The sequence below is a fragment of the Malaclemys terrapin genome, chromosome 17, assembly GCF_027887155.1.
Source record: "Malaclemys terrapin pileata isolate rMalTer1 chromosome 17, rMalTer1.hap1, whole genome shotgun sequence".
NCBI lineage: Eukaryota > Metazoa > Chordata > Testudines > Emydidae > Malaclemys > Malaclemys terrapin.
In genome coordinates this window covers 8,332,227-8,352,162 of record NC_071521.1, presented here as the reverse complement: position 1 = coordinate 8,352,162, position 19,936 = coordinate 8,332,227, and the positions used below count along the sequence as shown (strand labels likewise).

The following is a 19,936-nucleotide window of genomic DNA, read 5'->3' as shown; positions in this document are numbered from 1 at the left end:
TTGACTGAATAAAAATGGCCTTCTTAAGGCAGGGTTGAAACCTCAAGAGGGTTTCACTGCTATTGCTCAAAGCACGCCAAGCACACTTTGTTCTGACAGCTGATCATGTCGTCGAAGTCTCCTGATTATTGAAATTTGGTCTTCAAGCCCGCCCCATCCGCCTTTCTTCGTCTATTACGTATGAGAGCAATGCCCTTCCCTCAGTGAGGTTTAGCCCGGCAAGACTGATTTCCTCTCACAGAGTGGAGCACTCTATTAATAAGATAAACAAGGGCCGGTTGTAATTAACGACCATGCAATTCATCAAACATTCATTGATCCTGGCGTTTTTCTGCGTGAAGCTTGAGCTTCCTTGCAACAAAGGATCAGAGCTGAGACCTGGGAAAAGGGAGATGGGAAGGGGAGACGAATGGTAAAGTTTGCTCTGTTGTTATTAATAAAGGAATTTAGTCATCCCTTAGGATGTGTATAGCCCCTTGAAAGCTGAGATCTCAAAACACTTTGTTAATTTTCCCTCCTGACTCCTTTCTGAAGTCTGGCTATCCCCATTTTAAAGATGGTCACACTGAGGCACAGAGAAATGAAGTGGTTTGCCTGAAATTCGCTTAGTGTGCATAAAGACTGGATAACTGGTCTTCAATCAGGTGAAGTGTGAGAGAGATGGAGAGGTGAAACACATCACCGATCAACCCAAGGATAGGATGCAACCCCCCCACCCCGGTACACTAGTCTACAGGCTACAGTGTAATCTCAGATCATGTCCCCTTTTCTGCCCTCACTCTGGGCTATGTGGGGCTAGCATGGAACCCTTTCTGTGACATACGGGGTGCAAAACTCCCTGCAATAATGGGACCACTCCATCTTCAGCCCTGTAATGCAACCTGATCCTGGGGCCTAAATGAAGTGGAGAGCCTCATAGGCCCCCCACACGGGTGAACTGACCACACAGAGAGTCGGTGGGAACAGAACCCAGGAGTCCTGACTCCCACTCCCCCAATCCACGACCCACTGGGTCAGAGTAGCTCCTTGGAGTTTTATGGGTCTATGCTGATTTATGCCTGTTGAGGATCCCTCATTGTTTTCGATCCAGGAATAATTTTGTGTAGCCCACTGGATTAGGAATTCCTCTGCCCTTTCTTTATGGAGTGCCCAGTCTGGCCCAGTTGGATTGAATTCCTCCGATCTTGCATTGTTTTCCACAGTCTCGTCCTGGTGTTCCCGCCTTTCATACGTTTTTTTGTTTATAGACCAGAAGGAACAATTTACTGCTCACTACACCTTGAACTTGGCTCACCGCAAGCCACACCCCCCCCTACCACTCTCACTCATACACACAGATAACCTCCAAATGACCTACCGTACAAACTTACACTCAAGGAAAGGGACTTCTGACAGACCCTCTTTGCTTTACAAACTTTGTGCAGTCGGCTGGAGTCTTGCCAGGCGGGCCTATAAGGCTGGGATGCCATGAACTGACATCAGCAGAATAAAATATTACCCTGGCAGTAATCTGATAGAACTTGATGGTGATGACGGGGGGAGAGAGACATTTGAAAGGACAGTTTCTTTCAATGCATTGCTGAGAAGACCATTAGGTAAACCACTAGATTATTTTTCACATTCTTCAGTGCAAAACTACTGCATTTTATGGCCGCTATCAATAACAGCTATCATATTACTAATGCTACAGTTGCCACATATATAATATTTAAATCACATTTGCGGCTGACAGAGACCTATGGATATTCTCAATCCCAACAGACTATTACGGTTCATATCATGTCTGTCATATAAATATTATGAATCATTTCCCACTGTCTTTATGGGGTCTACGTTGACATCATAGAAAAGGAGCTGGTGCGCTGGATACTGGTTGCATATTTATTCACCCCTTATGTATATGTATGTGAATGGAGAATGATTTATACAACAATTGTCAGTAATAAATGCTCCTGATAAAGCATATTATCTTCACACTTCATTTGCAAAGTGTTTTGTATGCAGAGACGGGGAGAAGGCTGGAGGAGAAAGTAGCACCGGAATCGACTGGGCCGGATCCTGAGCTGGTGTCAATCAGTAGAGCTGGATAGACTTCACTGGAACTATACTGAGGACCTGGCCCTATTACTAGTCTTGTCAGTGCAATGGGAGTTACTGATAATATCACAGGACCAGACCTTCAGTTGGTGCAAATTAACATTGTGCCATCGACTTGGCTGGCGTTATGCTGATTTACACAGGCCAAGAATCTAGGCCATAATACCTCAAAAAGGGAAGCTCCGATTCTTTCACCAGAGCTCTGTACATCTGATATTTAATATGTGACATTTAATCTTCAATCAATTGACATTTTCTTTCTTTATTGCTTCCCTGCTACTCAATGTCTGGTCCAGAGAATCAGATGGATCCCCATCCGTTGTGTGAGGCAGATACAAGTCGGGCTTGCACTTATTCAGAGCCTTTTTGCAAGGTTGCCAAAGCATTTTACAGATATGAATTAATTAAACGTCACAACCAGCATCCCTTGCAACAGGTGAGCCACTTCTTCCAGTTTCACCAGCGAGGGGAAATGAGGCACAAGAGAAGCTAGACTTGCCCAAGGTCACCTAGTGACAGATCAGAAATAGAACCCTGGAGTCCTGACTCCCCATGCCTGTTTTAACTACTTGACCATGCTACGTAGATAAACTACATAGGCATAGCTATAGACAGACAAATGCTCCTCTATGGCTTAGAAGTGAGAGGGTCTTTGATAGCATTTTATGTCCCATACTAAGAGCTGACCATACAAGACAATGTTTCTTGCACTCCCTTGTTCTTCTGATTAAGTTGTTTCTAAAAGAGAGTAGGGTGCAGAGTCTTTTTGCCTAACTTCATTGTGGGAATGTGGTTTCCAGGATCAAAGATCAAATATATCATGTAAATTTCACTTTACAAACAAACATCATCTGCCTGTTAAATGCTTCTGGGAAAAATAAACTGATAACTTTGAATCTACAATGCTTTTGGAAATACTCTTAAGATTGTTTTGGTTTGCATTTGCAATGTGTCTTGTAGGAATCAGCAACTGGACTCAACAGGTTTGATCATTACTGTTGATTCTTTGTATTAAGGGAGTGCCTGGAGATCCCAGCTGAGATCTGGAGACTGTACTGGGAACTGTGCAGACACAAAGCGAGAGACAGCCATGCCCCAAAGAGCTTACAATCTAGAGAGATAAGACAGAAGAAGAGTGGGAGGGAAAACAGGTTTTTCAGGCTGTTCACCCAGGTCCTGCCTCGCCCCATGCTCTGTATTTATTTAATCTGCATGTGTTTGGAACGAGGGAAGTAGAATACTGGGCTGAGGGATGTGCATTTCATTTGCTATTTGGGATCTGCTAGTAAAATCCAAAGGTCAGAAGGGATGTGAGATGGTCTAGAAGCTTTAGGATTACGAGTGCTTGAAAGGCAAATGGAACAGTTTCTAGGTATCTTGTTTTCCTGGGCAAAACAGTAACACTACAAAGGACAGGGGCTGGCGGCAGGTGGAGGTGGGGCGGGGGGTAATAGGGGACCCTTACTACCAGTGTCCAGTTTTAAAGGCAATGAACCAGATTCTGACTGCAGGACGATGCAACCCCATTGACTTTCATGGGGGATGAACTGGTCTGATTGAGGATCAGAGTTGAACCGTGATGGGTTTAGCAAGCACGGTAGGCCTGTATGAAAGGTGTCATTCTGCTTTCTCCTCATCACACCTTTCAGTGTAGAGCTGTCTCCCTGTCTGCTGCACTGTGTGTCCATTTCAGATGCAATGCATTAGGGGTTGCCTAGGTGAGGGAAATTTGCACCTGTGTGACAAAGGGGAAAACAGCATGACAGCTTTCAGACACTGAACTATCATGTACACTAAAGGCATTAAGACATTTCTACCGTCCCAGTTAGATCAAGAGGACTTGTGGCACCTTAGAGGCTAACAAATTTATTTGAGCATAAGCTTTCGTGCGCTACATGCATCCGAAGAAGTGGGCTGTAGCCCACAAAAGCTTATGCTCAAATAAATGTGTTAATCTCTAAGGTGCCACAAGTACTCCTGTTCTTTTTGCGAATACAGACTAACACGGCTGCTACTCTGAAACCTGTCAGTTAGATCAGTACAACCACAGTGAGGTAGTTATAGCCAGGCAAATTTCCATAATATACATAGGGTTATCTCTCATGGAGACCTTATATTTGTTCTTTCTTTGTTTGCTGTTTTCCTTAATCTGCTATAAAAGTAATCTAGAGTGGAAACTACCTGCTTTTTGCTCTTTATGTGGGAAAACATGGAACAGCAGGAAACCACTGCAACTCTGAGTTGCAGATGAGATCAAATAAATAAATCCCGCTAGGAAAAATAATCAAGACTGCAATTTTCAAAGCCACCAAAAGGATTTAAACACCCAATTCCCATTCAAGTTGGAGTTTGTGCTGCCTTTACTCAGCTGAGTCTCAGCCACTGCTAGATTTTATAGCAAGAGCCAGCCACAGCATGGGAATCCATTTCCCACTGTTATGTGAGAAACCAGAAGTCCCCAAACATGAGCAAAGGTGCTGTTATCCTGCACCAACAAGAGCTGTGGGGTGTGATTCATGCTGTCCCTAACTGTGAAATTAAAAATAAATTCAAGGCATTGGGGAGACAACCAAGAATGAACAGAGAGACCAAGAGGCACGGAAGGTGTTTTGCAGGATAGCGTCCAAGAAGTCCAGTGCCAAACAGACGTACAAGCCAAAGGCCCTGAAAATGGATCATTTTTTAAATTATTCAAGTCTTTACTAAAAAGTGCCAGGCCAGAGCTCAATGTAGCACAGAGCAGCCTGATGCCGGTTATTAAAGCACATTAAAATTCATTGGGGGGGGGGAAATGGTTTGTAACAGCATAGAAATATCCTTGCCACTTTCCAGCATCTCATGGAGACTGCAAATATGGGACCTCGTCTGGCAGCCTTCTTCAGGGCAAAATTCCCATTGGCAGTATCACTGGAATAAGGACTGCAGGATCAGACCTATTGCCACTACAATTAACATTCGGATTGCACTGAACACCAGCTCTTTTGGGCTGGTTGGGGAAAAATGTAATTTACTCCAAACCACTTGCTAGGAGAAACATACTAGATATGAACATTTCATGTTTTATAGTCTACAAAGGTCTGTTTCCAGCAGTGGCTACTGTGTCGTTGTGTGTATCAGCTTTAACGTGCTGTGGGATGGCAGGCCGAGCCGTGTCTCATAGGGGTGTAGTCTGTATACACCAGCTGACAGTGTAACCCATTATTATCTACCAATCTTCCTATATAAACATACACAGATTCATAATGGGCCAATTTTTCCTTTCACTTACACCGATGTGACCCCAGTGACTTGAATAGAGTTTGCAGAGGTGTTGACGAGCGCAGAATTGGGATATATTGATCTACACACGCGCGCGCCTTTACGTCGCTCATTTCGCGGCGAGCCGGAGGTTCACTGCCCCTATAATCGAGTTCAGCCCTTTTTAGATGAGTGCGTTCAGACACAATTGATTATAGTTGACTTCGGATTCGGTGAAGTTGATCTCTGCCCTTGCATTGTTGGGTGTCACACACATGCATGTATTAAATCTCTGACTTTCACACAGCTGCACCGTAGTTAGAAAGGCTGGACCTGCTCCCCTCAAACAAGCCCACTCCCATTTGTTATTATTTCCCCCCAGGAGTTCATATAACAAACTCAGCCATAAAAATTGACTGGGAGATGAAACTTGACATGCAAGGTCCCAGCCCGGGAGCAAATGATGTTACCAGTTATAAACGCACACACACCAATCTGTTTGGACATGCTTAAATTACAGGAGCAAAGGATAAAAAGGAGTGCGCTGCTTTATTTTGTTTTTACTTCTACCGCTCCCAACGAGTGCCAGGCTGCAGCTGCTTGCCGCTGACACAGAACGGGTCCTGCTGGTATTTTTCATTCCTGTTGTAATGTATTGCCATCGCGAGCTGTGCAAGGGGCGGAGAGGGAGGCCCCATTCTGTTCACGGTCCCAGAGCTGGTCCACATAGGGATCCTGGGGATTAGCAGCAGTTTGCCCCTTTGGTGTGATCACAACCCTCCTGCCCTCTGGGTAGAAGGGACCAGGGTAGGTGCTTGTCCCCTTACACAGAAACACTAAAGAGGCTGCAGGAGGAGTTGTTAGCATAGTAAATTACCGTAACCTTTCTCTATCCTTGTTTACAGGGGCTCAAATACCACAATGATGGGCAGAAGATAGACAGACAGACATGCCAGGGCAGCAGCAATCCTCGCATACATTTGCAACCTTTCCTCATTTTAGACTTAAAATTTCATTCCATCCCCCCCAAAACTCCAGGCCTGATCCTCAGTGCCTCCCACACTCATAGTCCTTGTTCACATGAGTCTCCTTCAATGGGATCAGTCAGGTGAGAAAGGGTTGCCAGGTTGGGATCCCCTGATGTTCTCCTACTTGCTCTTGTAAATGATTTGTCTCCCAGATGCAGGGCCAGACACCTGAGTTCATACACCCTACCCCAGCAACTCCATCCCATGGAACAAACCTGCGTGTTAGGCACATTGTGGTCGTCCGGGTCGATATGATGCTTAATATGCTTTACACACAGTCAAGTTGTTCCGGTCCATCAAGTTACTGATACACGTTCTTAACAGGCTGAACACCATTTATTAAAGCTGGAGAAACCCCGATATATTGGTATGTAGCACAGACAGTTAAAAACAGAAGAAGGCCAAGGTAGGTTTGCACCCGAGAGGCTGGAGTGGTGACAGGCGGGCATGTGAGCTCTCAGATAAGCTGCACACCTATCATTAGCTATTGACTTGTATCTCAGGAAAGGAAATAAAGCATGTTTAAGTAGCAGGAGGGTCAGACTAGATGATCATGATGGTCCCTGTTCTGACCGTAAAGTCTAGGAGACAACCTGAGAAAGGGAAGAGCTACCTGGAGTCAGAACTCACACTTTGCTCTTTCCAGAGGGGAAGGAGCTTGTTTGTGTCTTCCTTAAGTTTGCACTTTGTGACTTGTGTCAGTTACTTAAACCTGGTTTATCATGTGCGCGCGTGTGTATCTATGGTAGATCGACCGATCATTTGAACAACTGATAGACTGACTAGCAGTTCTAGCCTATTTATCCACCCTCCAATTTTCTTTATAAGGCTGAGAGCTTTTCAAAGCTGCCTCTGGAATACAAACACTCCAACCTCCCATCAAAATTAATTCCTTAGGCAGTTTTGAAAATCTCAGCCTAAAGGGCCCCGTCTTGCATCCTTTACTCACAGAAGTAATCCCATTGATTTAATTGGCTCTATTCAATCACCTCGCTAGCTACTGACCTGTACAAACTCAAGTTTCAGGACTGGGTCCAGCCTTACTAACCCAGATGAAAAGCCCCATAAAAGTACGGAAGGGAATCACTCCAGCAAGGGCTTTACCTAGCAGCATTTACACAACAGAGAAGGTCCTTTATCCTCCTCCTCCTCCAATAAATGTACCTATGAGTTGGCACATTGCCAGCGTTTCCCATTAATAGTCTTCTTTAAACCCTGCAGCTTTGTTAAATTAACATCTGCAGGCATGAGACAATCTACGGTTGTTGTTCTTCTGACCATCAAGCAGCCCCCTCTGAAAGCCCCCACCCCGCCCTCCAGAAAACGAGTTGAGGATCGAAGCCCACAGCCGCCAACCCTTAAAATTGGTCGGTTGCAGGCTCCCAGCTGGCAGCGCCGTCGCTGCTACCAGGTTGGCCCTCCCGCTCCCCCTTGGCGGGGTCCCCTTTGCATTGCAGCTCCTGTAGTTGGAATAGAGAAACACAGAGACACAAGTACTTTAGTTACATTGTTGGGTGAGTTTGAAACAACTCCCCCTGCCTTGGGCTCACACACACTTGGACTGGATTTCCTATTCCCCCCGCTCCCGTGCGGGGTGCCTTCTGCTGCTGCGGATTTTTAAAGCAAGGCAAAGCGGCAGTCTTTGATTTTTTTTTGCCTGCTCCCCCCGTTCCCCCCCCTCTCTCTTTTGCTTTGATTTCTGCGCGCGTGTGTGTGTTTTGCCTCCACCGATCTTCACAAATCGTTTTGGCATGAGTTAAACACCCGATATGGACACCAAACATTTCCTGCCACTGGGTGAGTTTGTTGCAAAGGCTTCTTCTGGCCATACGGCGCAATGTATTCGGTTTGAAATGCTCCAGATCGCCAGGGGTTTGGGGGTGGGGGGGAGTGTGGACAGGAGAGACGATCGGCGAACTGGAGGGAGGGGATGGGGGGGTATGAAAAAAGTGGCTTTATCGCAGCGCTGATCGTTTGATCCGGGACACCCCCCCTCCCTCCCTCCCATGCCCCCTTTTCCACACGCGATTGCAGGGAGGCAGGCTGGCTGGAGAAAGCTTGTTTAATGCATGGGCAGGGGAGGCATTTGGGGTGACCGCTGCAGCGTGGAGAGTTGTTGTCAGTTTCGCCGACTGCCCTAGGAAGCCTCGATCCTTGTTTGGTTGGTTTGTCCTTCTTTGCAAGGAACAATTTTAGTAGATGAGTGTCTGGGTTCCCCCCCCCCCTCACCCCTTCAAACCGCTCTCCCCTCCCCTGCCTTTTCTGGGTAAGACAACGTGTCGAGTGAGCTGCATTGTGTTTTGCAGATGGAAACCACAGATTAAACTACAGCTCAGGAAGGGGGAGTTGATTTTTTTTTTTTTTGGTTTGGTTTTAAAAAGTGCTGTGACCAGGGTTGGAAATGTGTGTTGCTTCGTGTCCCGAGTGTTTGGGAGAGGGCACGGGATTGGCATTGCTGGTGTGGGGCCGGGGGGAGAGGGGGAGGAAGAGAGGGGAGATGGGACAATCTGGAGACATTTTTTAGGGAGCAAAATGCGAGAGAGAGAGAGAGAGAGATCTGCGAAGGAAAGTGACAGTCGCAAGCGCTATTTTCAAACGTGGGACCAGCTAAGGTGTAGCCGAGCAGAACAACAACAACTAAAGTTTGCCTTAAAAGTGGTTCCTAAGACTCCGATCGCAGGTTTGGGGCATAGAAACCAGCTCCTTCAGCCTTGTCCGTTTTCAAAGACAAAGCAGGTTTGGAGTGAAAACTGGCTTATTTCTGGAGCCCTGTTTGACATGTCGCAAAGTCTTTTTTTTTCTCTTTATTTACTTGTTTGTTTGTTTGTTTCATCCTCCCTTTTTTTTTCTTTTCCGCCCCTCTCCTCCCCTTCCTCCGTAGGCATTTGCAGTGTGCAGACTGGCAGAGATAAATGTAATTGCTGGGGTTAAAGGTGCCTGCCTGTTGTACATTGACAGTCAAGTGCTGACCCAAAAGATGTATTTCAGTTGCGTTGTCCTTCTTTTTTCAGAAAAAAATGCGTCTCACCCGATGGTTCGCTGGTTTTGTTTTATTGTGTTTTAAATTTATTTCCAGCTGGATTTTGCCAACGTTTCAGCAAGGGAGTCAAGTCTTGGCTCGTAAGAGTAAAAGCTTCCTCGGGTCTCGATTTCAGAAAAGTGCCGTGGCTTTGCACTTATTCTACAGGTCAGCGTTTAAAAAAAAAAAAAAAAAAAGTTATATCAAACTCCTCTGGGAGAATAACTCTGAGCTACAGAAACAGGGAATTCACAGCTCAGACGGTGGGCCCAATTCTGCTCTCACTGAGCTCAATGGCAAAACTCCACGATCAGGCCCTCAATTACATCTCCCCTTTTGACCCCCAGGTTGTATGAGTGGGGCACTAGGGCTGGTCACACATATGACACAAGCATGATGCAGAGCAAGGTGCTACCCTCAACGCTCTTGGGTCATATCAGCACAAGGATCCTTTTAAAAAGAGTCACCGTTTTAATTAACATGAACCTCTTTTTTTAGGGCAGAATAAACAACAACAAACCCAGCGCCTTCCATTCGCCCATGCGCCAGCAGTCATTCAGCTGGAGAAGCCTCAGCCCCTGCGCTCCATGTCCGGTCCTTTGGACCTGATACGGTCCTAAAAATCAGTGTGGTTTTATTGCCACATGCAATTGATTTTGATGGGAGATAAAAATGCCCCCGAAGTGCCCAAGTGGCTGTTCCAAGTGGAAATATCTCCTTTGCAGCTTGACACCCGTAACATCTTTTATTTTCAGTCAAACAGATTTCGTTTTTTATTACTGTTATTTTGGGTGGCTCAAACCAAAGCATCTGAAATCATTACAAAAGCATGTTCTGCCGAGTGCTGTGATGCTATCTCTCTGCCTTCCCCCAACAAATGCCTTCGTTTTATTTGCAGCTTTGTATGTTATTTACCCGTCATGTTGGGAGCCACCTAGGTGCTCGCATTGAAGACAAAGGCAAAAACCTCTACTGACTTCCTAAATCGATACTTGTGTTTTTCTATCGTACCTGAGATATTTTGATAGCCGGGTGCTATATGCCCTAAACAAAATGTACCATTATTAGAAATTTGATCTTAAGTGGGGGAGAACATGTGGGACCAGGCTGATGACTTGTCTAAGGATTTTTACCCTGATGCAAATGGAAAAAAAGCTGATTTATAAACTCATTTATAAAGGGTGGGGGCAGGGCCTGATTCTCTGCTGTCGAAATTTACAACACACACTTCAGTCCATCAGGAGCTTGTCTGTCTCGTGAAGCATTCAGAGGAGCTCAACAATGCTAGCTAAACCCATTCGCTTACAGCAAAGAGGGGGAAATAAAAGCAAACCGTGACTGTTTATTAAAAGATCCGTCCACTTTCAGGAGCTGTCTGAAACGGGAGCTCAGTGTTAGTTAATGACTTGCGGGTATGAACAATTCCCCGGCTTTACCCAGGGACATTTTCCACCTTTGTAAAAGTTTGGTTTGTGTATAGGGCACCAGGCTCAGACTGGGGAGATGAGGGTTCATGTTTGGTCACAGAGGGCAGAGCTCAAGAAAGAGAGAGGAACCCCTTGGAATATCGGCTGAGTCCTTCCCAGCGAAATCAGAATGTCTTGCTGGGACAGCTCTGTGGAGTCTGCTTGGTAAGGAACAGGGAGAAGTGACTGGATGCTGACTTTGTTGAGCATGAGACTGTTTTGGAAATACTAGAGGGACAGCGGGGGAAGCTGGCAGTTGTAATCAGAGGGTGAATTACGGAAAAAAAAGTTTATGCAGTTCCTGTATTCCCTGCAAACCGTAGGGCTCTTAGTTGGATGATCACAGAGAACACATACTGGTAAAGGGCCAAAATCAGGTCTTGGGTACTATGCAGTCCCACTGAAGACTCCTTGGGGCTCAGTTTGGCCTAAAGAGGATCAATAAGTAAAGATTTCTGGCCACGTTCTGCCTGCCGGGTAACGCTGCCAATGTCATCGATGTAAATGAGGGCAGAGCTGGCCTATTAAAGATTATAATCGAATGTACCTATCTACGTACCAGTGAATGCCATGAAGCAACTCCAGTTAGTGCACTGTGTGCCAGTGCATCTTCTAACCGCCGTGGGGTTCTGAGAACGCCCCCTCTTAATGCTCCACCCTGCACTGTCTTCCTCAGGTAATACCAGGCCCTGAACTTGCCTTCCAAAAGCCTTCCAATGACTAATATCTCAGTAACTGCCTCTCTTCCCATGACTGCCTTACCAAGATGGCTATGCTGCTCAGAGACACTGGAGTGGACAATTCTCCGGAGTGAAACTCCCAAATATCTCTTGGTACACATGGGCCTTCTTGGTAGTGGGCTACAGATTTCCCTTCTACAAGATATGAAATGGCCAGGGACCTTCCTACTTTTGGACTCAGCCTTTTACATCAGCCATGCTGTGCTAGCTCCTTGGAAGGAGAAAAACAAGAAGATCGCGCATGCTCGCAGAGCAGGGCTGGTGGGACGAGATGACAGACATTCAGGCTGATGGTATGCTTTGTGTTAGTTGGGTTATGCTCTGGCACTAGGCTGACCTAGGACTTTATAAATACCAAGACAGGCAGAGTTTGATAAGAGAAATACAGATGCGAAACTAATCTCTGTTTTTGTTTGCTTGGGCTATGTCTGAACATTACAAACCAATAACTTTTGTACCTGCTTTTATTTTCATGGATTCATGGACAGATAGAAAAAAAATCTACTGTGACTAGTTAGCTGTACCTGGTTTTGTGGAACAGGTGCATTTAGGAAAATCACACTTGAGCGTCAGGCTCTTGGAGGAAAGAAGCAGTTAAAACTGAGTCTTTTGTTGAATCCAAGGCCTGTTTCCCAAGCAGAGGTCGCCGAGTGGCTCAGTTCATTTGGTCTCAATGTTCATAAAGTCCGTCTTCCCATCGGAGCTGTTCAGTCAGGATGTGGCTTTAGTATTGGCTGTCCAAGACACTGTAGAATCAAAATAAGCAAAAGTGTCAGGCAGGGTTACACACAAAAAAAGTCAGGGTTTTGTTTTGAAGGAAAGGAATGTGGTAGAGAACAAAGTGCTGGGGAGAATAAGAAACGATCCAGATTGGCTAAAGGCCACCAAGCGTGTAAACTTCTGGACAGCCTATGCACCTTCATCTTGACTTGCTTATATCCCTGTTAAGTGGGGCCTGGTCACCATCCGAGACCGGTCATTGGGCAGAATTCTGTGGCGGATTTCGTTATGTGAATAAAAGGCGTCACGGAGGAGACGTATCCGACTGATTCTTGTTTGTGGCCCAAACTGCATCCCGATGCACTGTTTCTGAGCTGGACGACGTGATGTAACCAAGAGCTGGGTGGAAAATGAGGGGGTGGGGGAGAACCCCCCCAAAAGGTTAAAAATTTCAAAGCTGTTTTCATTTTCAGGTTTGTGAAAAGGATGGATTTAGAACGCGATATTTTTTTTTTAAATGTTTTTTGTTTTCTCCTTTCCCTGGGGGCACTTTCCTCCTTTCCCCCTTTTCCCTATTTTGCCGCTGAAAAAAAAGGAGGGGAAAGAAAAAAAGAGGGCAAAAGAGGAACCCCTCTGCAAAATGAAAAAAAGGTTTTTGTCAGAAAAAAATTGAGAAAAATGTAAAAAAACAATTGGCAGAATTTTCGATTTTGAGAAAAGGGCCATTTTTTGACAGAACGTGTTTTTTATTAACAAATATTTTTTTTCCCTGGATCTTGAGACAATTGAGTCTTCTTTGAGTGTGCTTGTAAATCAAAGGAAATCCGATGACCTGGACAAATAAAGGTGCTTAGCATCTCCTTGAGGTGCACAGGATCAGGTCCTCAGGGGACTGAGAGATGCACAATAATTCTTCTGATCAGCTTTTTTATCTTTGGATCTAATATAGTGCCGGACCTCCCGACTTTACGTATGCAAAATAAGTTGGAAAGGGGTATTCGTGTTTATAAGACGCCTCGGTTGGATTCAGATCTCTGCTATACACGTGAAATCAATTCCCTGAGGGTCAGTGGACTCCATATTTACCCTGGTATGACAGAGAGCAGAATCTACCCTTCTCTTATTAGAGGCATTTTATTTTATTTAAAAGAAAGAGACACAGAGAAATCCACAGAATTTTAGTTATTCATTGCAAATATTATTGTTGGCATTTCCATCCTGTTCACAGACCAAGGGAGAATCAAAACATCTTGCTGGAGAAATATACCACAGCGTTGTCCCTCAACCTTTTGAATGCAAAGATAAATATTTTTTTGAGAAATGGGTTAAAAATACTCTAAGTGGAGGGCTGTGGTAGGGCGGCCCGGGTAGGGGGCAGGTTCCTCGCAGCCATGGTTCTGCCACCCGTCTGAATTTTTCGTGGCACCATTAACAAAAATAAACAAACAAAGCTGTGTCGGCGCCGATCTCCTTGCAGGAGCGGGGCAGGGCCTCTGGCTGCAGATGATGTCACGACCCCCCCGAGACCCGAGTTCACAGAAGTTCTGGAGTCATCCAAATGTCAGGGTCATGTTACATTCTTGGGCAAAGCCCTGGAAGCCAAGAGTGATTCCTTACACCGGGAACGTGCAGGGTTTGGTTCAGGGACTGCCCTTTATTTACTAGGTGGGGGGTGTTTTGGTAAAAACTAAAATAAGGAGAACGTGCACTTGACCCCGTGCCTGATGTCGGTCTGCTGGGTACGCCAGTGGCCAACAACTTAGCATAAGGCTGTGAAGTTCTTTCTGGGGAGCTTTTGTAGCTTGTCACAACCGCAGGGCAGCTCTGGTGTTTTGTCAGACAAACACACCTTCAGGTATAAAGGCGTTTACTCATTTTTGGTATCGTTCGTTGGGGCTTGAACTTTTCTGATTCCCAGCTGCTCCGCTCCAAGCTCTGCCAATGCACCTTCACCCCTGAGCTGTAGTACCCTGGATAAGTCCAGTCTTGGTGCCTCCTGAATGCAGGCTTGACAGGTGTGTTGCTGATCTGTGTGGTGATTTCCAGTTATGCACACAAGAAATCAAATTCTTTTTCACTGGTGGCATGCACCAGGATTTGAACACAGGGCCCTGCGGATGAAGGGGATTGTGCTAATCCCCAAACTCCACTCACTTGCAGTCTAATAGCCTAGCCACTAAACCATACTGCCCCTCCAAGAGAATGGCTGCGCAAGGCTCGGGACATTGAAAACTAGGCTGAGGGAAGCAGTGTATATCGAAGGGGACAGTCCTTTGTGATGAGCTGACTTACTATCCACTTCGATGGCCCTCAGCACCATTGTACGTGAGCATCTCCTAGACATCTTCAGAGCACCCCTGGGAGGGGAGGAAGTATCGTTATCTCAATTGCAGAGCTGGGGAAACAGAGGCACGGAGCAATGAAGTAATTTGTCCAAGGTTTTACAGGGAGGTTGAGGCCAAACCAGCAATTAAACCCAGATCTCCTGAGTTCTTTAACGACATGTCTGTCCTTCCTTTCTGAAGGCTGAGATTTTATCAATGGAAACGCGCCCAGCAGAACTAAGCTGTGTGTCAGCACAGGATCCAGCCCAGGGAGAGGGTTCCGTAATGTTTCCTAAAAGACCCAGGTGGGCTTTAAACCTCTCCATAACTACAAAGCGACGAGGAAGCTGCCTGGGTGGTTTATTTTAATTGTTTTTGTCAGTAGTTGCCATATTTTATTGCATTTAAAGACTAGACTAGGGGATCGCGCTGAACGTTTCATACGCACACACAAAGCAGCTTTCTGACATTTTCCTCTTGGAAGGTCTTTTATTCCCCCCTCCCCCACTTCTCAAAGAAAAGGAGATGGCTGGAGGGAGGACAGAGTAGAAGAGACCAGAGGCTGCGTCTCTCTCCAAAGGCTTCTCGACGCGAAGGCAGAGCAAAGCAGTTGATGGGAGATCACACATAAGAATTTAAAAAACCCTACAAACTATCCCTCTTCTCCCTCGCATGCCAGCAACTAGAGCCGCTTGAAAATCTTCCAGCGGAACATTTTCCCATCAGAAAATGCTGCTTTGTTAAGATCAAAACTTTCCATTGGAATGTGTCTATTTTGACAAAGTTTTTTTTTTTTTTGGGGGGGACGGGACCCCCAGAAAGGAAACATTTTGATTTTTCATTTTGAAATTACTTTTTGTTTGAAAAATTATTATTCCAAATGCTAATGTGACATTTAAAAAAAACCCGGAACAAAATGCTTTATCGAAACGCAACATTTGGATTGATCCAAAATGAAATATTTCAGAAAATTTTGTTTCATGGGACATTTTAAAAAATGTTCTGAGTCGGATCTAAGACAAATGTTGATATGTTGGAATTCCCTGGGGAATGGACATTCTGGGTTTTGACTAGCTCTCCTGGCAACTGATCAACAGAAAGTGAAGTGGCATTAGAAGAGAAGATGGGGGCAGGTACTGGATGTGCTGAGCCTACATTCTAGGGCAGAGGGATTTTCCCTGTTATTTGTGCTCTGGTTTAAACACATTGCCAAGGGATTTTCTGGCCGGAACCCCCTCTTTTTATTTGAAGTTGAGTTAAACAAACATGGTCTTGCAGTTATGGAAGGCCTCAGACTAGGAGTCCAAAGACCTGGGGTGTGATTCCAGTTCAGATAGGACTACTCACCAGCTTAAAATGATTTATTAGTATCCTCTATTCTTTGTCTTACAGTAGTGTCTACTTTAGAGGCCCCAACTGAGATCAGGGCTGCATTGTGCAAGGGGCTGTATGTACACATAGTGAGAGACAGTCCTTGCCCCGAAAAGCCTACAGCCTAAATATACACAAGACAGAAAAAAGGTAGGAGGGGAAGCAGAGGCACAAAAAGGGGAAGTGACTCCTCAAGTCCCACAATGGCAGAGCTGGGATTAGAACCCAGGGATGAGTTTCTGGTCCTGTTGAAGTAACCGGCAAAATTCCCATTGACAGCAAGAGGGCCAGGATTTCACCCCAGGTCTGTTAGCTCCCAATCTAGTGCGCTAGGTATAGGCCCCACTGCCCCTCCAGTTAAGCGTGTGCTTTAGTGCTATGCTGGATTGGGGCCTATGCATCACCTTCTGCTGCATGGGTCTGGTGACGCTGATGTGCCCAACGTTGTTCAGCTACATTCATTTCTGCTTGTAAAGAGCTTTGAGAAACTGGGACGGGAGACTCTGGAGAGGGCTTGGCATTCATGCTGGGCCCGATTCCCCGCACTTACACCAGTTTCACACGGCAGTGACTCCACTGACTTTGATAGGCTCACTCCTGATTTAGCACGGTGGTGAGCAAGAGGAGAACCAAACTGAAGTGTTAAGTTTGGCAGAGTCCCTGTAACTTGGGTATGTGTGGAGACAGCTTGGCTGTTTGGATTCCCCAGCAACAGCATCTGCATTGAATACGCTTTGGTTACGATTGGCAACAGGTGTTATTTTTGTGGCCACTTCTGCTGGCACCTCTGGAAACAGAGCAGGGTTATATGAATAATATATGGAGATATACCTATCTCATAGAGCTGGAAGGGACCTTGAAAGGTCATCAAGCCCAGCCCCCTGCCTTCACTAGAAGGACCAAGGACCATCCCTGACAGATTTTTGCCCCAGATCCCTAAATGGCCCCCTCAAGGATTGAAGTCACAACCCTGGGTTTAGCAGGCCAACGCTCAAATCACTGAGCTATCCCTCCCCAACTTTTCTTTCTGCTCCACATCACTGTCGGGAGGAGGGTCTGGCTATGGAGACTTAGCTGGGCAGAATGAAATCAAGGGGTGAAATCCTCCCCTGTACAGAGGAGTCAGAGCACGATCTATGCAGCACTTGCCTCCTCAAAACAGGTTCTAGACCCTTTAGTCTCTCCCCACGCCGAATCAACAGGGGGCTTGATTTTGAGCTCATTTCCGCTCGTGTAAACCAGGAGTAATCTCTCGGAAGTCAACGGAGACACATGTTGGTAAAACTGAAATCCGAATCGGGTGTCTTTTTGGCATTGTGGGGAAAGGTGAATAGATTTTGGTGAGTGGCCGGGCAGTGCTGCTGACTCTCATGATTTTATCGCGAGTCTCGTGATATTTGTTATGTTGCCTACACACCCACTCTCTGAGGTCAAGTGATTATGTGAGAATCTTGGCTTTCCTTTAAAAAATAAAGTAAGTTTCTATTCCTTATGGTTGGGGAGAAACACTTGAAAACATGAATAGGAATGAAAACGAAAGGCTCAAAAACCAGAAGGCAAAGGAAACAAACAACTGCTGTATTATTTTATAAAATTCTCACGATTTTTAAGCCAATCTCATGATTTTTGGGGGCCTGACTCATGATCTTTAAATGCTTGGGGTTGGCCATCCTGAAACTAGCTATTGTTCCTGACAATTTTGCAAGGCTGCTGGGCAGTAAAATCTTGTTTTGGTTAGTTAATGGAGCAGGGAAGCCTCGGAAGATACATGGGGAGAAGATAAGTGCAATTTACCAGGCATCAGGTTTTTTTTATGGAGTGACTTTTCTGATCTCAACCTCACTTTTTAACTTGAAGTGGAATAAAATGCGGCTTTGGAGACCTTTCTGGCTAATTACTTGCTTGCTGGGGCTGCCAGAAGGAACTGCCAGAATCAAGTTTGTTGGATGGATTTCCCATCACAATTAGCGGTCAGGTTCCTTTATTGTTTGCATATTTGGGTTTGGGGCTCCTCTGAACCCTGACCCTTTTCCTTGTATTGAATCGTGTGTGTGATTGCTGCTGAGCGAAGAGATAAAAGGTGCAGGGCTGGTATTTGTGACCAATAAAATGGTAATGGGATTCCCATCTGGTTGTTACTTTTCATGGCGTCTTTTGCTTTGTGGAGCTTTGGCTTTTTATCAGGTTTTATAGACTTTCAAGAAAAAGAAAGAAACCGGGGGTGGGGAAGGATAGAGAAAGGGAGAGGAGAACACTAACCCAAAGTCCCTAACGCATCCCCGCCTTGGAGGTTTACAGCTCGGCTCAGCTTGCAGAGAGACCCCTTTGTATTCAGAGCTGCCAGGAACGTTGTCTAGTTTCGGCTCTGAGGCTCTCAGCATTAAGTCAGAAGCATCCGATTATAATTACATATTCGGCTGAAGGTTAGTGCCGGAGACTTTTTCTGTGAACTCTGCGGGCTGTTCTGATGCAATTTCGTCATGGGTGGTGTGTGTCCCACCAACGGATTCCAGAGTCAATATGATACAATTGCAGAGGTTCGTGATGGGAGGGTGAGCCATGGGAAGGTGTTGGCATAAGGGAATAGATATCCGTCCAGGTGAGATCTGAAACAGAGAGAGATACGGCGAGGCTGCAAAGAAGAAGCCTCGTACACCAGCAGTGATGACTGTGTAGCGGGAAAGAGAGCAGGCTGGCCTTAGGGGAGTGGAAAGTGTAGAAGGGGCTAGAAAGAAACCTGGCGAGTGAGAAGCAGGAGCAAAGCCATGTGATGTGAACGAAGGCAGTTTTGGACTGGATCCTGCAGGGAACGGAGTCGCTTGGGAATGACCATGCGGCGGCGGTACTTCTTTGTACATGGGAGAAGGCAGGCGGCAGCATGCGCTCCACGGGAGAGCTGCAGACTTGAGGCTGGAGGGGCCAGAGCCAAGGTGAGAGAGAGCAGGATGGGGCGGAGGAGTGTCCCGGTGGTGGGGACCCTTGATCTGCAAAAGGCAGCCTCGTCATTTCGTTCTCCCGACTCCGCTCCCCGCTCAAGTAGCAGCCATAAGGTGAGGCCGATCCTTTCGTTTGCCTTAGTTCCTTTGCTGCACTTTTGAGAACCCAGCACTGGGAGCGCCCGATGGGATCCCCCTGCCAGCCAGGCATGTGGCTTCTGGGAGTGAGGGCTTCCCCTTGCCACAGAGGGGTATGCTAAAGGGGAGCCTCACGCCCCACCTAGGAGCTGTATTTACCCCTTAATTCTTCTGCATTTAGATGCTTGCATTGAGCCCACTTGATCTCCTCTGGCCTTGCTTCAGGTTTCCAGTGAAAAGATTTCTCCTCTTCTTCATCCCTGTTTACTACAGGTGCCTTTCTTACTTCCCTCCGGTCCCAGTTGCTCCCCTGCCTTGCCCCTGCTCTTCTGTGCAGGCTGTGGCTTGAGGTGCCCATCTTCTGCTGGTCCCTGTTACTCCTCTGCCCCAGATATTGTGCAGACGACCCACTTGGCAAACAGGTCATGTCACGTGGGGGCAAACAAAGCCAGAACTCCCCTCCTGCCCCGTTTTTATTAGACCAGTGGCTTTCTCTCTTTGAACCAGGTAGCTGCAGGTGCTTCCTTCAAGCTGAGCTCCAGTCTTCCCACGTGTGGCCTCTCAGATAACAGCGTCTCATGCCTCTGATGGGTGGCTGACCATTGTGGGTGGGGAGAAGGGAGCTGGCGAACAGTCAGGCGCTGCTGTGCATGGTTATCAGCCCCTTGGGTTGTGTTCAGTAGTCATCACTCTTGACGGTGAAGGAATGGTCCTTTAGAGACACATGTTGGTGGCTGTAAGACTGGGGTCAGGGAGGCACAGGGGCTAATGGTGAGGTAAAAGACAGGGCTCCCGAAGGGATGCAGAGGACCCTGCAATCCAAACCATCCCGATCCCAGTGAAACTTCAGCCACTTGAAT

The 19,936-nt window shown here is 46.4% G+C and overlaps 1 protein-coding gene across 2 annotated transcripts in view; it reads left to right on the top strand.

The window, feature by feature from the left end:
* Nucleotides 1-7,882: 7,882 nt before the first annotated feature.
* The window catches only part of RXRA (retinoid X receptor alpha), a 229,459-nt gene continuing 217,405 nt past the window's right edge, over nucleotides 7,883-19,936 (top strand). For both annotated transcript variants that reach the window (XM_054007687.1, XM_054007686.1), the window contains exon 1: nucleotides 7,883-8,159. In XM_054007687.1, coding sequence (XP_053863662.1) covers nucleotides 8,132-8,159 — 28 coding nt within the window. In that variant the 5' untranslated portion in view covers nucleotides 7,883-8,131. The remainder of the gene's footprint in view (nucleotides 8,160-19,936) is intronic.